This window comes from Carcharodon carcharias, chromosome 17 (assembly GCF_017639515.1).
Source record: "Carcharodon carcharias isolate sCarCar2 chromosome 17, sCarCar2.pri, whole genome shotgun sequence".
Taxonomy (NCBI): Eukaryota; Metazoa; Chordata; class Chondrichthyes; order Lamniformes; family Lamnidae; genus Carcharodon; species Carcharodon carcharias.
In genome coordinates, this window is record NC_054483.1 from 37,690,467 (window position 1) to 37,710,021 (window position 19,555).

Below are 19,555 nucleotides of genomic sequence, written 5' to 3' on the forward strand. Positions count from 1 at the left end.
AGGGTCGTTGGGTAGGGGCAGGTAGTCGGGTTGCAGGGAGGGTAGTCGGGTCAGGGCAGATAGTCGGGGTGGGGGGAGGGTAGTTGGGTGGGGGCAGGTAGTCGGGTTAGGAGAGTAGTTGGGATGGGGGTAGTTGGTGGGGTGAGTGCTCAAATTGGGAGGGGGTTAGTTGGGTGAGTGGGGCGTGAAGTCAGGTAGGATGTCGCATCAAGTTTGGGGGAGGAGGTAGTCGGATGGGAGGTTGTGTCAGGTTGTGGGGGGCAGTCGAGTCAGTTTGGGGTGAGAAGTCAGGTGAGGCTGGAGGGGTAGTCGGGCCAGGTTGGGGGCTAGTCGGATCAGGTTGGGGGATAGCCGGATCAGGTTGGGGTGGGAAGTCAGGTCAGGTTAGGGGGGTAGTCAAGTGGCGGGGGGGGTTAGTTGGTGGGTCAGCGGGAGTGCATGGGTGGTGGTTGGTTGTGGAGTTGCCCAGGTGTTAGACTAGGTTTTAATCTGTCTAACATTTACCCAAATATCCAGAACATACCATGGAGCTGTCCAAGGTTCCTGACTCTAGCTCAGCGTCAAAGACATTTGCAGAGTGTCCCGGGAACAGGGGAATTGCCCATCAGAAGTTTAAATTTACTGGGCAATTCCTATGTAAGTCCGCGTGTCAGGACATCCACAGGGACCCAACTCACATCTTTAGTCCTACGTCCAGTGTCCAAAATCTGGAGACCGAAAGATTTACCCTTTGTTTTTTTGACAGTCACAGACTTGCCATCAGTGGAAGTTATTACTCTCCATCTACTCTCTTAATACCTTGAAAACTTCAACTTGATCACCCTTAACCCCCTAAAGCTCATTGGTATGATCCTAGTTTGTGTAATCCCTCGTTGTAATTTAACTTTTGAAGTCCAGGCATCATCCAGCCCTCCAGGGCTGATATATCCTTCCTAAGGTGTAATCTGTCTTTGTACAGCTGAAGCATGATTTCTACCCCTTGTATTCTAGTCCTCTAAATATAAACGTAGTCATTCTATTAACTTTTTAAATTATTTTCTTAACCAGTTCATGACATTTTAATGATCCTAACCCTAAATCTCTTTGGACCTCCATTGTTTTAAGTTTTTCACCATTTAGAAAGAACACTCTCTAACCTTTTAGATCCAAAGTGGATGAGCTCACATTTGTCAACATTGAAATCCATTTGCTGCAGTTTTACCCATGTGTTTTATTGTTTTCTGTAGACAGAAGCATAAAATTACACTGCTTACCATGCTGCCTATCTTGGTGTCATTGGTAAATTTAGATATGTGGCTTTTATCCTGTCATCTTAAGTCATTAATAAACTCAGTGAACAGTTGAGGCCCAGGACAGACCCTTTCCAGATATCAGTAGTTACATTCTGCCTGTTCGAGTACCTACCAGACCTGCCAATCCTTGGGATGTCTAGAATTCTGACTTCTGCTGTAAATTCTGAATCAAAGTATTATTCAACATTGCCGCCATTTCCTTAGTTTCATTGACAAACATACTATTATCAGTTTTCAAGGGGCCCACACTGCTACCATCAGCCACTTTTTCCAAATATAATTGTGAAAACGGTTTCTGTTGATTTCATATCCCTTGCAAGTTCCTATTCATATTCCCTTTGTTAGCCCTTATAAGGTCAAAAGATGGTCAATAAAATAACCTTTGTCTTCAACAATTGTCTAAGAAAGCTGAAGTGTTTGCATCTGGCATATTGAAGGTGGGCAACTTCATGAATTTATCTCATTCTCACTTTTCTCACCATTCATGCCAGAGAAAATCATGTGTGTCCAAAGGGATACCACTGCTGCTGTCCCTTCCAAAGACCTTGGGCAGAATTTTCCAGCCCCCTGGTGGCAGGTTCCCCTGTGGAGGGGTTGGCAAGCCATTGAAATCTCCGTTCACATCAGCAGAACCAGAAGGTCCCACCGGTGTGGGGGGCTGGGAAATTCTGGCCCTTAAGTCAAGCTTGTTCAACCTTTTCACTTGGAAGTCATATTTCCATTTTTTTCTCACTCAACGGGCTGATGATCAACTTTTGGAAAGATAATGTTTGGCACAAAATTAAACTTGAATTTCCAAATAAAGTTGAGGTACGAAGAAAAGCAACTTGCTGAGCAAAATAAAGCAATAAATTGATAATTAATAAAGATCAGCATTAGAGTGCGAGAGGGACAGAATGTGTTTGCCCAATCTCGATGCTCACTGACTCGCCCTCACCCAGTGTGTGAGTGGATGTGATTGTGCGTTGATGTGTGGAGGTAAGGGTGAATCACAGAATCTTTGCAGTGCAGAAGGAGGCCATTTGGCCCATCAAGTCTGCACTGGCTCTCTGAAAGAGCATTCCACTTAGTCCCACTTCCCCGCCTTATCTCCATAACCTTGCATATTCTTTTCAGGTGGCAATCCAATTCTCTTTTGAGTACCTCAATAGAACCTGCCTCCACCACCCTCTCAGGAAGTTCATTGCAGACTCCTATGGGTGAAAAAATGTTTCCTCACGTTACTTTTACTCCTTTTGTCCATTATTTTGAAACTGTGCCCTCTAGTTCTTGATGCTCTCTTGAGTGGGAACAGTTTCTCACTATTTACCCTGTCCATATCTCTCAGGATCTTGTATACCCCCATCAAGTATCTTCTCAGCCTTCTTTTCCCCAAGGAAAACAGTCCCAACCTCTCCAATCTATCCTCATAGCTGCAGTTCTTCATCCCAGGAATCATCCTTGTGAATCTCCTCTGTACTCTCTCATCCTTTCTCAAGTATGGCGCCCAGACTGGACGCAGTACTCCAGCTGAGGTCTAACTAGTGCCTTATACAAGTTCAACATGCTCTGCCACCTTCAGTGTCTTATGTATATATACACTGAGGTCCATCTCTTCCTGCACCTCCTTTAAGTTTCTCCCTTTTTCTATAATGTCTCTCCACATTCTCCCTGCCAAAATGAGTCACCTCACACTTCTCTACATTGAACTTCATCTGCCACTGTCTGCCCAATCCACCAACATGCTGAGTGGGAATCCTGAGACTGTGAGTGAGCCAGAAACACACACATCCCACACTCTCACTATCACCCACAATCTCTTTCTCTCCCTCACTCATGCTGCCCCCCTCTCTCTCTCCTACACACTCAATCTCTCTCTCTCTCCCACATTCACTCACTCTCTCTCTCCCACACTTTCTCCCTCTCTCCCACACTCATTCTGTCTCTCCCACACACATGCTCTCTCCCTCTCCCACACACTCTCGCACACTCACATTTTCTCTCTCCCACGCACTCACTCCCTCTCTCCCACACTCATTCTCTCTCTCACGCAAACTCTCTCTTTCTATCCCATACACTCTCTTTCTCCCACATTCACTGGCCAGGATTTTACCGCCCTGCCACAGCCTATCTCACCTGGCAGATGCAGCAAGCCATTTAAATCTCCATTCAATTCAATGGGACTGTAGTATCCTGTCGGGCGGCAGGGGCTGTAAAATCCTGGCTGCTCTCTCTCTCTCTCTTCCACACTCACCCTCTCTCTCCCCACATTCACTCACTCACTCACTCACTCCCTCTCTCCCCAATACACTCATTCTCACCCACACACTCTCTCTCGCTCTTCCACACTCACTGTCCCTCTCCCTCTCTCTCCCATGCTCTCTCTTCCTTTCTATCTCACACACTCTCTCTCCCATGCTCTCCTTCTCCTGCACTCACACTCTCTCTGTCACATTCTCACTCTTTCTCTCTCTCTCTCCCTCTCCCTCACATTCACTCGCTCACTCTCTGTCTTTCATACTCACTCCCTCTCTTGCGCTCACTCACTCTCTCCCTCACACTCTCTTTTTCTCTCCCACACTCAGTCCCAAAATGACTCACTCATTCACACTCCCTCATTCACTCTCTTTCTCCCCCACACACACTGTCCCACAGAATTTCTCTCCCTGCCACACTGTCTCTTCCCACACTCACGCTCTCTCCCACACTCACTCATCCCTCTCTCTCACTCTTTCACACTCTCTCTCTTCCCCCCACCCACACTCACTCACTCACCTTCTCTCCCATACCCCAGGCAGTGAGTCTCTTCACCCTCACTATCTGTGATCCTAACAGCCTGTGATTGGAGGAACAGTTTCTTTCAAAATCTTCCACCCCACTTACTGGCATTTTGAAAATTGCCTCGGGGCCACATTGGGGGGCTTTGCGGGCCACATCCGGCCTGCAGGCCGTGTTTTGGCCACACCTGCCTAGAGTAAACATAGCTGAACATAAATCCTTTAATCTTATTATTGGTCCAGATTCAGTGTCCACTCTGATGAGTGCTGATGAAGAGTGTGTGTTAGATCCACAAACATATTTAGTTTCTGTTGATATTTTCATTAGATCAGCTTTTTATATAGAACTGTATCTTTGCCTAAGGACAGGGATGTTTAAATTGGAAAGCTCTAAGAGCTCTATCGACCTCTACCAGGAAACATAGTGATCTATAATTTCGACATTGAAGATACGTTTAAAGCAGATCCATGAGCTGCATTCTTTAATGAAGTGACTCTTTAATGAAGTATGTCTTCTGAGTTATAAGGGGAGAATACACATGCATGTTTTTAGGATTCAAATCTGATTGATCCAGATTTTCCTTGGGTAGGCTTTATTTGAAGTGATATAAGAGTAGAGTACAATGTGGATTGTGTTAAGTATTCAATGTATACCAGATTCCTTGTAGGTATGTACTAAAATGGTATTAATGTCTCTGAACATGTTGTGGAATCTTTCCTTGTTAAAGGGGCTATATGAAAGCAAATTGTTGTTTACTGGCCTGTCCTTGCCAGAAGTAATTTGAAGAATGGCAGTTTTCAATTAATTATAAAAGCTATCTTTCTATCTTAACACTAGATTGGACATGAAATTAGAGACTAATAGTGAGACTCTTTATTTTTGTGCAGCTGAAACACATGGTGGGGATAAGTATAAAGCTTTTTGCCAAGTTCATAAGTTACTGAGCAGAACCAATAAGGTTTTGAAAATGTACTTGTTTAGAAGGAATGGGGTTAATCTGTGTTCCATTTAATGTGCTATAACTTTCAGTTGTTAATCTAGTTCGACTTGCATGATCTGGTAATAAGATGTGTACCCAACATCAGAGCTGTGATTTCCTGGTAACTAATGCAGGTGGGCTTGACACCAACTTCATGGCTTTCCTCTTCACTCCAGACTTCATTTCAACATTAAAATGAGCAACTTTATGATTGCTAGATTGTAAATGCTTCTGTAATTCAACCTGACTCATTGCTCACCCTTCATCAGTTAGGTGTAAATTCAATGTAGTCCACACCCCTCACCATTCACCCCCCACCCCTACTACCCCATGGGCTCCCTCATCAGCTGTTGAAGATTCTTGTTCCCACATGCATACAGATTGTGCCCATTATAAATCATGATAAACACAACACAGCCATTTTCTTATAAAACACTTCGATCCTTTTATGTTCGAATCAAATAGAAAATCTCCGAATGCTGACAATCTGAAATAAAACCTAAAATACTAGAAATACAGAGCGCCTCAGTTCTGACAAATGATGGACAACCGAAACATCATGACCTGGATTTTCTCATTACAGATATTGATTGTGTTTCCAGAACTTTGTTTTTAATCCTATTTAAGTTATTTAAGCATGTTCAGGTCTTTAAAATGTATAAGTTATGAAAGGCATTTAATACTAGCTAATACGAACATATGAATTAGGAGCAGGAGTAGGCCACTCGGCCCCTCGAGCCTGCTACCATTCAATATGATCTGAATGTAGCCTCAACCCCACATTCCTACCTACCCCCGATAACCTTTCACCCCCTTGTTAATCAAGACTCTATATAGCTCTGCCATAAAAATATTCAAAGACTTTGGCCTGAATTTTCCCGTCAGCAATTTGGGGGCGGGGCCTGCTTGTCGATGGGAAAATGATGCGGGATGACGTCGGGAGGAACCCCCGACGTCAGCCCAGTCCCTTTAAATTTTTAGGAAAGTGGGCAGACAGCGAAGTCAGCTGTCTGCCCGCTGACCTGTCAATAACCAATTAAGGCCATTGACAGGCTAATTAAGATAATTAAAGACCTGCTCGTCCAACCTTAAGGCTGCGGGCAGGCCAGGAGTCCCAGCGGGTTTCTGATAATACATGAAACCTCATCTACTGGCGGGATGAGGCTTCATGTCCGTTTTTAAAAACTTTAATGCATTTTATGTGATATTTATTAACATGTCCCATCTCATGTGACATTGTCACATAATGGGAACATGTTAATAATTTTTAAATTTTTCTATTTTTAAAGTTTTTTGGACTGTCAGTAATCTCCCTGAAACAGCACTTTGCCTCAGGGAGCATGCACGCAAAAGAGCGCACTTTGAAAGATGGGGAATCCCTCCACAAACACACAGACACATACCACCACCACCACCACCACCCCCACCCCCCCCACCCCCACCCCCACCCCCAACCCCGCACTGTGGGGCAGGATACTGTGTGGGTCTTAATTGGCCTGCCCACTCAAAATGGCGGCGGGCCTCATTTTGGTGGTGGGGGTCGGCTGTCCACCCGCCGCTGAGCCGGTGGGGCCCACCAAGGGCAAAATTCTGCCCTTTGCTTCCACTGCCTTTTGAGGAAGAGTTCCAAAGCCTCTCAGCCCTCTGAGAGAAAAAAATTCTCCTCAACTCTGGTTAAATGAGTGACCCCTTATTTTTAACAGTGATCCCTAGTTCTAGATTCTTCCACAAGAGGAAACATCCTCTCCACATCCACCCTGTCAAGACCCCTCAGGATCTGATAGTTTTCAATCAAGTTGCCTCTTATTCTTCTAAACTCCAATAGATGCAAGCCCCTAACCTGTCCAACCTTCCCTCCTAAGACAACCCGCCCATTCCTGGTATTAGTCTAGTAAACCTTCCCTGAACTGCTTCCTTAAATAAGGCCAGTACTGTACACAATACTCCAAATGTTGTCCCACCAGTACCCTGTACGACGGAAGCATAACCTCCCTACTTTTGTATTCAATTCCCCTCGCAATGAATGATCACATTCTATTATATTTCCTAATTACCTGCTGTACCTGCATACTAGCCTTTTGTGATTCATGCACTAGGACACCCAGATCCCTCTGAATCTCAGAGCTCTGCAATCTCTCACCATTTAGATAATAAGCTTCTTTTTTACTTTTTCTGCCAAAATAGACAATGTCACATTTGCCCACTTTATACTCCAATTGCCAGATCTTTGTCCACTCACTTAACCTATCTATGTCCCTTTGTAGCCTCCTTATGTGCTCTTCACAATTTACTTTCCTACCTATCTTTGTGTCATCAGCAAATTTAGCAACCATTCTTTCAGTCCCTTCATCCAAGTTATTTATATAAACTGTAAAAGTTGAGGTCCCAGCACTGATCCCTGTAGCACACCACTTGTTACATCCTGCTAACCAGAAAAAGACCCATTTATGCCAACTCTCTGTTTCCTGTTAGCCAGCCAGTCTCCTATCCATTCCAATGTTACCCTCTATACCATGTGTTTTTATTTTCCGCAGTAACCTTTGATATGGCACCTTATCAAATGCCTTCTGGAAATCTTGGTACAGTACATCCACCAGTTCCCCTTTATCCACAGCACATGTGACTCCTTCAAGGAACTGCAGTAAATTGGTTAATCATGATTTCCCTTTCACAAAACCATGTTGACTCTGCCTGACTGCCTTGAATTTTTCTAAGTGCTCTGCTATAAGATCTTTAATAATAGCTTCTAACATTTTCCCTGTGACAGATGTTAGGCTAACTGGTCTGTAGTCTCCTGCTTTCTGTCTCCCTCCCTTTTTGAATAAGGAAATCACATTTGCTATTTTCCAATCTAATGGAACCTTCCCAGAATTTAGGGAATTTTGGAAAATTAGAACCAGTGCATCAACTATCTCACTAGCCACTCCTTTCATGACCTTAGGGTGAAGTCCACCCAGACCTGGGGATTTGTCAATCCTCAACCCTGACAATTTGCTCAATACCACATCCCTGGTGATTGTAATTTTCCTGAGTTCCTCCCTCCCTCCCTTCCATTTCCTGATTTACAGCTATTTCTGGGATGTTACTTGTGTCATCTATGGTGAAGACCGGAGCAAAATACTGTTTATTTCAGCCGCCATCTCCCTGCTTTCCATTTTCGATTCCCCAGATGCACTCTCTGTAGGACCAATGCTCACTTTGTTAACTCTTTTCTTATTTAAATATCTGTAGGAGCTTGTATTATCCGTCTTTATATTACTAGCTAGCTTTCTCTCGTGCTCTAATTTTTCCCTTCTTATTAATCTTTTTGTCATTCTTTACTGTTCTTTATATTCTTTCCAATCTTCTGACCTGCCACCCATCTTTGCGTAATTATATGTTTTTTCTTTAAATGTGATACTGTCTTTGACTTTTTTAGTTAACCACGGATGGTGGGCTCTCCCCTTGGAATTTTTATTTCTCATTGGAATGTATCTATTCTGTGTATTCTGAAATATCCCTTTCAATGTCTGCCACTGAGCCTCTATTGACCCAGTCCTTAACCTCATTTGCCAGTTCAGTTTTCTGCTTTCCTGCCCTCATAATTGCCCTTATTTAAGTTTAAAATACAAGTCTTGGATACACTGGTTTCTCCCTCAAAATGATTGTATAATTTAATCATATTATGATCGCTGCTACCGAGGGGTGTCTTCACTATGAGGTTATCAATTAATCCTATCCCGTTGCTCAATACTATAGAACCATAGCCAGCCCGAGGACACCCAGGTGCCCTTTCTAATCCCACCTTCCTGAACCCAGCCCATAGCCCTGCAGCTTACAGCACTTTTGGTGCAGATACAGGTACTTTTTAAAAGAGTTTAAAGTTTCTGCCTCTACCACCAACTTGGGCAGCGATTTCCAGACACCCACTACCCTCTGCATAAAAAAGTTCTTCCTCATGTCCACAGTACACCTTCTGCCACTTAGCTTGAACCTATATCCCCTGGTTCTAGAATTCTCCATCAAGGGAAACAATTTTATCCTGTCCATCTATTCCCCTCATAATTTTGTACACCTCAATCAAGTCACCTTTCAGCCTTCTTTGTTCTAAGGAGAATAACCCTAACCTATCCAATCTCTCCTCGTAGCTACACTTTTCTAACCCTGGCAACATTCTTGTAAACCTCCTCTGCACTCTCTCCAGAGCTATTACATCCTTCCTGTAATGTGGTGACCAGAACTGCACACAAAAATCCAGTTGTGGCCTCACCAGTGTTTTATACAATTCCAACATTATATCTTTACTTTTTATATTCTATAACTCTGCCAATGAAGGAGAGCATTCCATATGCCTTCTTTACAACCTTATCTACTTGAACTGCTGCCTTCAGGGACCTGTGTATTTGTACGCCAAGATCTCTCACTTCAACTGCCCCTCTTAGTATATTCCCATTTATTTTGTAATTCCTGTAACTGTTTAACCTCCCTACATGTATGACCTCACACTTCTCTATGTTAAAATCCATTTGCCACTTTACCGCCCACTCCACCAACCCATCTATATCGTTTTGGAGATTATGGCTATCCTCTACACTATCCACTACTCGGCCAATCTTTGTGTCATCTGCAAATTTCCTGAAAGGGTGGTGAAGGCAGGTTCGATGAAGGTATTCAAAAGGGAAGAAAGAATGTGCAAGGCTACAGGGATAAGTCAGGGAAGCGGGACTAGGTAGAATGCCGAAACTCCTCAAACCGCAGGCACTTACTGCTGACGTGTTTGCCCTGGTTCACACTCGTATCCAGGAGCTCCCACATGCTGTAGCCATGATACATCACCTGTCCTGCCATACTATGTGCTTTAATTAATTACTTAATTATTTTATTCAATTATTTATTTTCTTTTGTGTACTTATTAACCTTATTGCAAATCCCTGTACTATTTTAAACCTTAGGATTAGAATAGACCTTGACCACTTACTTACCAGATACTCACCATGTTCTTGGAGCAAATTCCTGGCATTGAACTCTGCTGGCACTTCTTCCTGCTACTTCCTGAGCATCTGTTTGGAGGGCCTTCTCTGCTACCTTGTGAATAAAGCACATCTTTCCTCTCCACCAAGACCTCCAGTGTAGTATCTGAACATCTTAGTGCTCACTCTCTCACATGTTCAGCTACTAAAGTATCACAGCCTAGATTCACGTTTGCAGTCACTTTTGCAGTCGTTTTGCAGTCACACTGCACCTCCTCTTTAAGAGGTTGCCTTTAAATTACGCTAGGCACTCACTATATTGAACAAGGCACATAGCGTTAACTACATGAAGCTATCATGTGAACTGCAGATCGCACAAGTTTAATGTGCTGCCTACAATACAGTGGACATGATTCTCATGTCTGTTTTCAGAGCTAGTTGATTCAATCCTCCCAGACTTTAAACTGTTTGTCAGCCCTGAACATCAGCAAAAGTCATTTCCAGCTTATAAGTCTTGCTTTGCTGCTATGTAATTGGTCATTGCTGCCATTATTATGTCAAACCTTTCTCACCAGTCATATTCTAAGAAAAATATCTGCAAGCTATAGCTGCCATTGCTGCTGGCACTCCGTCATACAGGTGCAAAAGTAACTTTAACCACTAAACCCACCTGGGTGTGGATATTTTGTGAGAACAGGATGAGGCCTGGCTGACATACCCTCTATTCTCAAATAGCCTGTGAGCATTCACTCGGTTGGCACAGGACAAATGACTGGATACTTGGCATGGTGTTCAAGGTCCTGCAGCACTTATGAACCATGGTCTAGTCAAGGGCAGTATTATTATGAAAAGAGGGGGGGAAAATGGACAACAGGTACTTCCCGTTCTGGAGTTAGAAGCTACCAGGAATATTCATTTCCTCCATCTGTGGGTTGATGTGAAATTAACTGGAAATACTCTGTTGAATCACATTTCATTCTGAAAGTTTCCAGGTGCATTTTTGCCTTGACATGTGTTCCAGTTAAGGCCTTTTCGCCTCAAGGCAATTCTTGACGATTCAGGTGTGGTGTGCTATCACGTAGCAAACCCAGCCAGGAGACCCATCTGTAGAGCAGAATGAAAAATGATTATCGATGTGCGTGTGTCCTGAAACATATGGTCACATTTTATCTTCCATTCCTCCTGAAGATATTACCTGTGGGTGCTGGTACCACAGGCACTGACCCATGGGTGCTGGTACCATCGGTGGGTGCTGGTACCAGAGACACGGACTAGTGGTACTACAGTTATTAGTTGTGTTCTGATAACTCACTTATGCACAAATGGGCACTTTTCAGCAAGATCACTCATTAGTAGTCAGGAGTTGGAACCCTGAAGCCAGCTATATTACAAACTGCACAGTTTAGCATAGACCAAAATCGTGCTCGTGCCTTTCAAGGGTCTTTATGATTCAGCATTCAGTTTTCTACATTCGAATAGTGACTAACTTCACTGGCTATGAAGAAAGTACTTGTGAAAAGTGCTATATCAATGCAAGTTCTTTCTTCCGTCCTTGTGATCCCTGCAGCAAATTTCTTCAAATGGTCGAGGGAGCTGTAAGTGATACCTTAATGCTCCTAACATATTTTCCTCCATCACATTTTCTTCTTTGTAGTTACTGTAATGTAGTTTTCATTTCTAAGGTGCACAGTGTTCCAGGCGCTCCCTTGTGCGTCCCTGTTCTTTGCAGCCTTCAGCCTTCTCAATGCGGTGGGAGGTGATGGCATGCCTGGTGAGATTCAGTGGTACACCAGCTCTGTGTTCTCAGCATGCTGAGATCCCATCCTCAGCCAGACTCCCTCTAACTCAAGTGACTTTGTGAGGATTGGGTGGAGGGCAAAGCACTATTTCGCAAACCCTACGAACATATGAGCAGAAATAGGCCATTCGGCCCCTCAAGCCTGCTCCGCCATTGAATAAGATCATGGCTGATCTGATTGTGTTTCAATTTCCACATTCCCATCTACCCCCAATAACCTTTGATTCCCTTGCCTAACAAGAATCTATCTCCCTCTGCCTTAAAAATATTCAATGACCCTGCCTCCACCTGAGGCAGAGAGTTCCAAAGTTGCACAACCCTCTGAGAAAAAAATTTCTCCTCATCTCTGTCCTAAAAGGGTGACCCCTAATTTTAAAACAGTGCCCCCTAGTTCTGGACTCACCCACAAGAGGAAACATCCTTTCGACATCCACCTTGTCAAGACCGTTCAGGATCTTGTACACATCAATCAAATCACCCTTCACTCTTCTAACCTCCAGTGGAAACAAGCCCAGCCTGTCCAACCTTTCCTCAAGACAACCCACTTATTCCAAGTATCAATCTGGTAAACCTCCTTTGAATCGCCTCCAATGCATTTACATCCTTCCTTAAATAAGGAGACCAAAACTGCACAGTATTCAAGGTGAGGTCTCACCAAGTATAGCTGAAGCATAACATCCTACTTTTATAAAGGCAAAATACTGCAGATGCTGGAAATCTGAAACAAAAACAAAAAGTGCTGGAAAACCTCAGAAGGTCTGACAGCATCTGTAGAAAGACAAAGTTAATGTTTCGAGTCCGTATGAATCTTTTTCCAGCACGTTTTGTTTTTGATCCTTACTTTTATGTTCAATTCTTCTTGTAATAAAGGATAGCATTCCATTAGCCACCTTGGTTACTTGTTGTACCTGCATACTAACTTTTTGTGACTCATGCACTCAAAAACTTCGATCCCTTCGCAAATCAGAATTCTGCAGCCATTCTCCATTTAAGTAATAGCCTGTTTTTTTTTCTTCCTGCCAAAGTCAACAACTTCACATTTTCCCACATTATACTCCATCTCCATCAAACCGGAGCCCGGTGTATCTGTGATGTGTGAGAAGAAAGCTGATTTTATCTGGTGCAAACTGTCCCTTTCAGAGCATTTGTTGAATTAAAACCTGCTGGTATTCAGCCAGGATAGCTCAGAGTCGGTAACTACCATCTAACTGATACAGAACGAACAGCAAGTTCTCAAGTGTGTTACATAGGAACTGGAGTAGTTCATTCAATCTCTTGAGCTTGATATACTGGTTCTCTGTTGATGTCTGATTTTTAAAAAAATATTCCCACTAGGAGTTTGAACTTGATGTTGTATCGATTGTGAATGACACAGTTGGGACAATGATGACGTGTGCTTATGAGGATCCACATTGTGAAGTTGGTATGATTGTGGGTGAGTAACATACTGTTAACCTTCTGAAACTTGCACCATTTGCAACCTATGCATGATGAAAACTTGGAAGTAGTTCTAAAAGCAAGGGTTAAAAGTTAAGATTTAACACTCGTGATATGAAGCTTTGCTCGATTGCAGGATAAACAGGCTAATTGAGTTTGGGCAATTGAAAAATTAGGAGGGCTGTCCAATGGGGCCCATTGACCATCCAGATCAGGAGCACTACGGTGTAAAACATTAGTGTTGTGGTTATGGGGCTCATTTTTTCAATTTGTATTTCTGAAGGGAACCTGATCTACCAGGAGCAGATGCTTTCAACCAGTTAAGAGTTGACAAATAGTTGTCAGCGTACACACAAACTTCTGATGTCCCCATCATAGAATGGCAAACAAAAATTACCTTTGTATAGTCACAAACCTGAAAATTTGTCATACTAAATCACATGAAGTCCAGTTTTGTCAAAAGGGAATAAACATAGAAATAACACAGGAAGTACCAATTAACATCAGATCTCAGATAGTCATATCTCACACAATAACTCAGATTAAGCACTATTCACATTTTTTTCACTCAGACCAACCAATGCTTAAGGGTATTAATCTCACCTCAAGAATCAGAAAGCTGCAGGTTTAAGCCCCACTTATCATAAGATATAACTCTTTCGAGTACAAACCCGTTTCCATCTGTTTCAGATGAAGTTACATTGTTTGCCATTGTGAGATTTGAACTCTTGATACTCTTTTGAGTAAACCTGTTTCCATCTGTTTCAGATGAAGTTACATTGTTTCATAGTTTGCCATTGTGAGATTTGAACTCTTGAGCTTGGGGTTACAAACCCAGTACCATAACCACTTGGCTATTTAGGCCAAGCTAAAGTTACATCGTTTTTCATAGTTTGCCATTGTGAGATTTGAACTCTTGATACTCTTTTTTTGAGTAAACCTGTTTCCATCTGTTTCAGATGAAGTTACATTGTTTCATAGTTTGCCATTGTGAGATTTGAACTCTTGATCTTAGGGTTACAAACCCAGTACCATAACCACTTGGCCATTTAGGCCTAAACGAAGTTACATTGTTTCATAGTTTGCCATTGTGAGACTTGAACTCTTGATCTTGGGGTTACAAGCCCAGTATCATAACCACTTGGCTATTTAGGCCAAGCCTATCATAAGATATAGGAGCAGGAGTAGGCCATTCAGCCTAACGAGCTTGCTCTGCCATTAAATAGGATCATCGTTGATCTGATTATGGCCTCAACTCTATTTTCCTGCTTGTCCCCCACAACCCTTGACTGTCTTGTAAATCCAACATCTATCTAACTCAGCCTTGAATATATTCAATGACCCAGCTCCACTGTTGTCTGGTGTAGTTAATTCCAAAGACTAACAATTCTCTGAGAGAGGAAATTCCTCCTCATCTCAGTTATAAATGGGAGACCCCTTATTTTTTAAACTGTGTCCACCAGTTCCAGATTCTCCCACAAGGAGAAACATCCTGTCAGTATCAACCCTGCCAAGCCCTCCCAGAATCTTATATGTTTCAATATGACCACCTCTCATTCTTCTAAACTGATAGAACTGTTCAAAATCATGAAACATCTGTACAGAGGAGATAGGGAGAAACTATTCCCACTCTTAAAAGGGTCAAGAATGAAAGGGCACAGAGTTAAAATATTTGGTAAAGGAAGCAAAAGCGATATGGGAAAAAAACTTCTCCACACAGCGAGTGGTAAAGGCCTGGAATGCACTGCCTGAGAGTGCGGTGGAAGCAGGGTTGGATTGTTATTTGAAAAGAAGAATGTGCAGGGTTACAGGGAGAAGGCACTGAGTACATTGCTCATTCAGAGAACAGGTGCAGACATGATGGGCCAAATGGCCTCCTTTAGCACTGTAAGAATTCTGTGATTCTGTGAACTCCAGTTATTACAGGCCCAACCTGCTCAATCTTTCTTCATAAGACAAACTCTTCATCCCAGGAATCAGCCTAGAGAACCTTCTCTGAACTGCTTCCAATGGAAGTAAATCCCTCCAGTAAGGTGACTAAAACAATACACAGTACTCCAGTTGCAGTCTCACCCAATGTCCCGTGCAGTTGTAGTAAGACTTCCCTATTTGTACATGGATACCTAGATCCCTCTGTACCACGGAACTCTGCAGTCTCTCCATTTAAATAATATTCTGCTTTTTCAGTTTTCTGGCCAAAGTGGACAACCTCACTTCTTCCCACATTTTTCTTTACCTGCCACATTTTCACCCACACACTTATCGCTTTGCAAACTCTCTGTACTTCTCACAACTTGCTTTCCTACCTATCTTCTGTGTTTGCCTATTTTGCAAATTTGCCGACAATTCAGTCAGTTCATCCATATTGTTAATATGAAGCATATGTAGTCGAGATCCCAACACTGATCCCTGTGGCACTCCACTAATTACATTTTGTCAATCTGAAAATGATCCATTCATCCTGACTCTCCGTTTCCTGTTACTTAGCCAATCCTGTACCCATGCTGATATATTATCCCCAACAAAGACTTCAACATGAAATCCAGGGTGACAGCCCAGTGCAGTACTCGAAGTGCTGCACTGTCAAAGATGCTGTCTTTCAGATGAGATGTTAAACTGTTCCCTGTCTCTCCTCTCAGGTGGACAAGAAAGATTCCATGATACTACCTTTAAGAAGGGCAGGAGAGTTCTCCCTGGAACCTTGTCCAAAACTTCTCCCTTAATCAACATTATTGAAACTGATTATCTGGTCAACAGCACATTGCTGTTTGTGGGAACTTGCCATGTGCAAAATTGGCTGCCATGTTTCCTATATTACAACAGTGACTACACTTCAAAAATACTTCAGTCGTAGAGCACTTTGGGATGTCTGATAATTGTGAAAAATGCAATATACAAGTCTTTTTAGATTATTTGTTCATTTGTCTTGCCACTGTTCATGGCTGCTTGTTGCTGCATTTCCTGCATTGCAATAGTGATTGTGTTTCAAAAATCTTCAATGGCCATAAAACACTTTGACACATCTTGATATAGTTGGGATTATGGAGACATGGGTGCAGGGTGACCAGGGATGTGAACTGAACATCCAGGGGTATTCAGTATTTAGGAAGGACAGACAAAAAGGAAAAGGCGGTGGAGATGCATTGCTGGTTAAAGAGGAAATTAACGCAACAGTGAGGAAAGATATGAGCTCCGACGATGTGGAATCTGTAAGGGTAGAGCTGAGAAACACTAAGGGGCAAAAAACATAAGTAGGGGCTATATATAGATCCCAAAACTAGTGGTGATGTTGGGAATGGCATTAAACAGGAAATTAGAGACGCATGCAATAAAGGAACATCTGTAATTATGGGTGACTTTAATCTGCATATAGATTGGGCAAATCAAATTAGTAACAATACCGTAGAGGAGGAATTCCTGGATGGATATACGGGATGGTTTTCTGGACCAATACATTGAGGAACCAACTAGAGAACAGGCCATCCTAGACTGGGTATTGTGTAATGAGAAAGGAATAATTGGCAATCTAGTTGTGCGAGGCCCCTTGGGGATGAGCGACCACAATATGATAGAATTCTTCATCAAGATGGGGAGAGATGTAGTTGATTCTGAGACTTGGAGGTCCTGAATCTTAATAAAGGAAACTATGATAGTATGAAGCGTGAGTTGGCTGTGATGGATTGGGAAACATTACTTAAAGGGATGATGGTGGATAGGCAATGGCAAACATTCAAAGAGCGCATGGGTGAACTGCAACAATTGTTTATTCCTGTCTGGCGCAAAAGTAAAAAATGAAAGGAGGCCAAACCATGGCTTACAAGGGAAATTAGAGATAGTATGAGATCCAAGGAAGAGGCATACAAATTGGCCAGAAAAAACAACAGACTTGAGGAGTGGGAGCAGTTTAGAATTCAACAAAGGAGGACCAAGGGATCGATTAAGAAGGGGAAAATAGAGTACGAGAATATGCTTGCAGGGAGCATAAAAACTGACTGTAAAAGTTTCTATAGGTATTTGAAGAGAAAAAGATTGGTGAAGACAAATGTAGGTCCCTTACAGTCAGAAACAGGGGAATTTATAATTGGGAACTAAGAAATGGCTGACCAACTAAATACATACTTTGGTTCTGTCTTCACAAAGGGGGACACAAATAACATACCGGAAATGTTGGGGAACACAGGGTTTAGGGCGAGGGAGGAACTGAAAGAAATAAGTATTAGTAGGGAAATGGTGTTGGAGAAATTGATGGGATTGAAGGCCGATAAATCCCCAAGGCCTGATAACTACATCCCAGAGTACTTAAGGAGGTGGCCCTAGAAATAGTGGATGCATTGGTGGTCACCTTCCGAGATTTTATAGACTCTGGAACAGTTCCTACAGATTGGAGGATAACTAATGTAACCCCACTATTTAAAAAGGGAGGTAGAGAGATAAAGGGAATTATCAACCAGTCAGCCTGACATTGGTAGTGGGGAACATTCTAGAGTCCATTGTAAAGGATTTAATAGCTGAGCACTTGGAAAACAGTGGCAGAATTGGACAGAGTCAGCATGGATTTACGAAAGGGAAATCATGCTTGACAATTCTACTGGAATTTTTCGAGAATGTAACGAGTGGAGTTGATGAGGGGGAGCCAGTGGATGTGGTTTATTTGGACTTTCAGAAGGCTTTCGACAAAGCCCCACATAAGAGAGTAGCATGTAAAATTAAAGCACATGGGATTGGGGTTAGTGTATTAAGATGGATAGAAAACCCTGGTTGGCAGACAGGAAACAAAGAGTCAGAATTATCCGGTCTTTTTCCGAATGGCAGGCAGTGACTAGTGGGGTACTGCAGGAGTCAGTGCTGGGACCCCAGCTATTCACAATATATATTAATGATTTAGATGAGGGAACTAAATGTAATATCTCCAAGTTTGCAGATGACACAAAGCTGGGTGGGAGGGTGAGCTGTGAGGAGGATGCAGAGATGCTTCAGTGTGATTTGGACAAGCTGAGTGAGCGGGCAAATGAATGGCAGATGCAATATAATGTAGACAAATGTGAGATTATCCACATTGGTAGCAAAAACAGGAAGGCAGATTTTTATCTGAATGGCTATAAATTGAGAAAGGGGAATGTGCAATGAGACCTGGGTGTCCTCATACACCAGTCACTGAAGGTAAGCATGCAAGTGCAGCAGGTGGTAAAGAAAGCAAATGGTATGTTGGCCTTCATAGCGAGAGGATTCGAGTACAGGTACAGGGATATCTTGCTGCAATTATATAGGGCCTTGGTGAGACCACACTTAGAATATTGTGTGCAGTTTTGGTCTCCTTATCTGAGGAAGGATGTTCTTGCTATAGAGGGAGTGCAGCAAAGGTTTACCCGACTGATTCCTGGGTTGGTGGGACTGACATATGAGGAGAGATTGAGTCGATTAGGATTATATTCGCTGGAGTTCAGAAGAATGAGGGGGGAATCTCATAGAAACATATAAAATTCTAAAAGGACTAGACAGGCAGGGTGTTCCCGATGGTGGGGGAGTCCAAAACCAGGGGTCATAGTCTGAGGATACAAGGTAGACCACTTAGGACTGAGATGAGGAGAAATTTCTTCACCTGGATAGTAGTGAGCCTGTGGAATTTGCTACCACAGAAAGTAGTTGAGGCCAAAACATTGTATGTTGTCAAGAAGGAGTTAGATATAGCTCTTGGAGTGAAAGGGATCAAAGGGTATGGGAAGAAAGTGGGAGCAGGCTATTGAGTTGGATGATCAGCCATGATCATAATGAACGGTGGAGCAGGCTCGATGGACCGAATGGCCTACTCCTGCTCCTAGTTTCTATGTTTCATACGGACCTGAAACGGTACCTCTGTTTCTTTCTCCACAGCTGTCAAACCTGCTGAGTTTTTGCAGCATTTTCTGTTTTAATTTAAGCATAAATGTTGTCTCCACCACACACGTGCTGGATACTATATAAATGCAAGTTATTTCTTCCTTTCTCTATGTCATCTGCCGCCTGTAGGGAGTTGATCTCACACAAACTACAGGTTGGAGATGGAGTGATAACACTTTGGTCCTGATTATCTGACCTAGGCTCCCTGCTGCAATTATAGGATGCTATAGGCTGGGATGTTCTTCACAGGTGCTCCCACTCTGCTGGCATCTTTACCCCCTTTTAAACAATTATTTTTATTTTTATTTTTATTTATTTTTATATATTTTTTGGGCTTTTTTAAAATCCTTAACACATTCTGCTACTTTACCTTTAAGCCATTATCAGCACCTTCTTTAGTCCTTAACACTACATTAACACCTCCTGTGTCTTGTGTCCATGACATCTTTGTCAAATATCTCCTGTG

At 42.7% G+C, this 19,555-nt stretch overlaps 1 protein-coding gene across 1 annotated transcript in view; it reads left to right on the forward strand.

Moving 5' to 3' along the window:
- Positions 1–19,555, forward strand: part of hk1 (hexokinase 1) — a 276,629-nt gene that overhangs the window by 139,952 nt on the left and 117,122 nt on the right. The window contains exon 14 of the mRNA XM_041209696.1: positions 13,111–13,210. Coding sequence (XP_041065630.1) covers positions 13,111–13,210 — 100 coding nt within the window. The remainder of the gene's footprint in view (positions 1–13,110; positions 13,211–19,555) is intronic.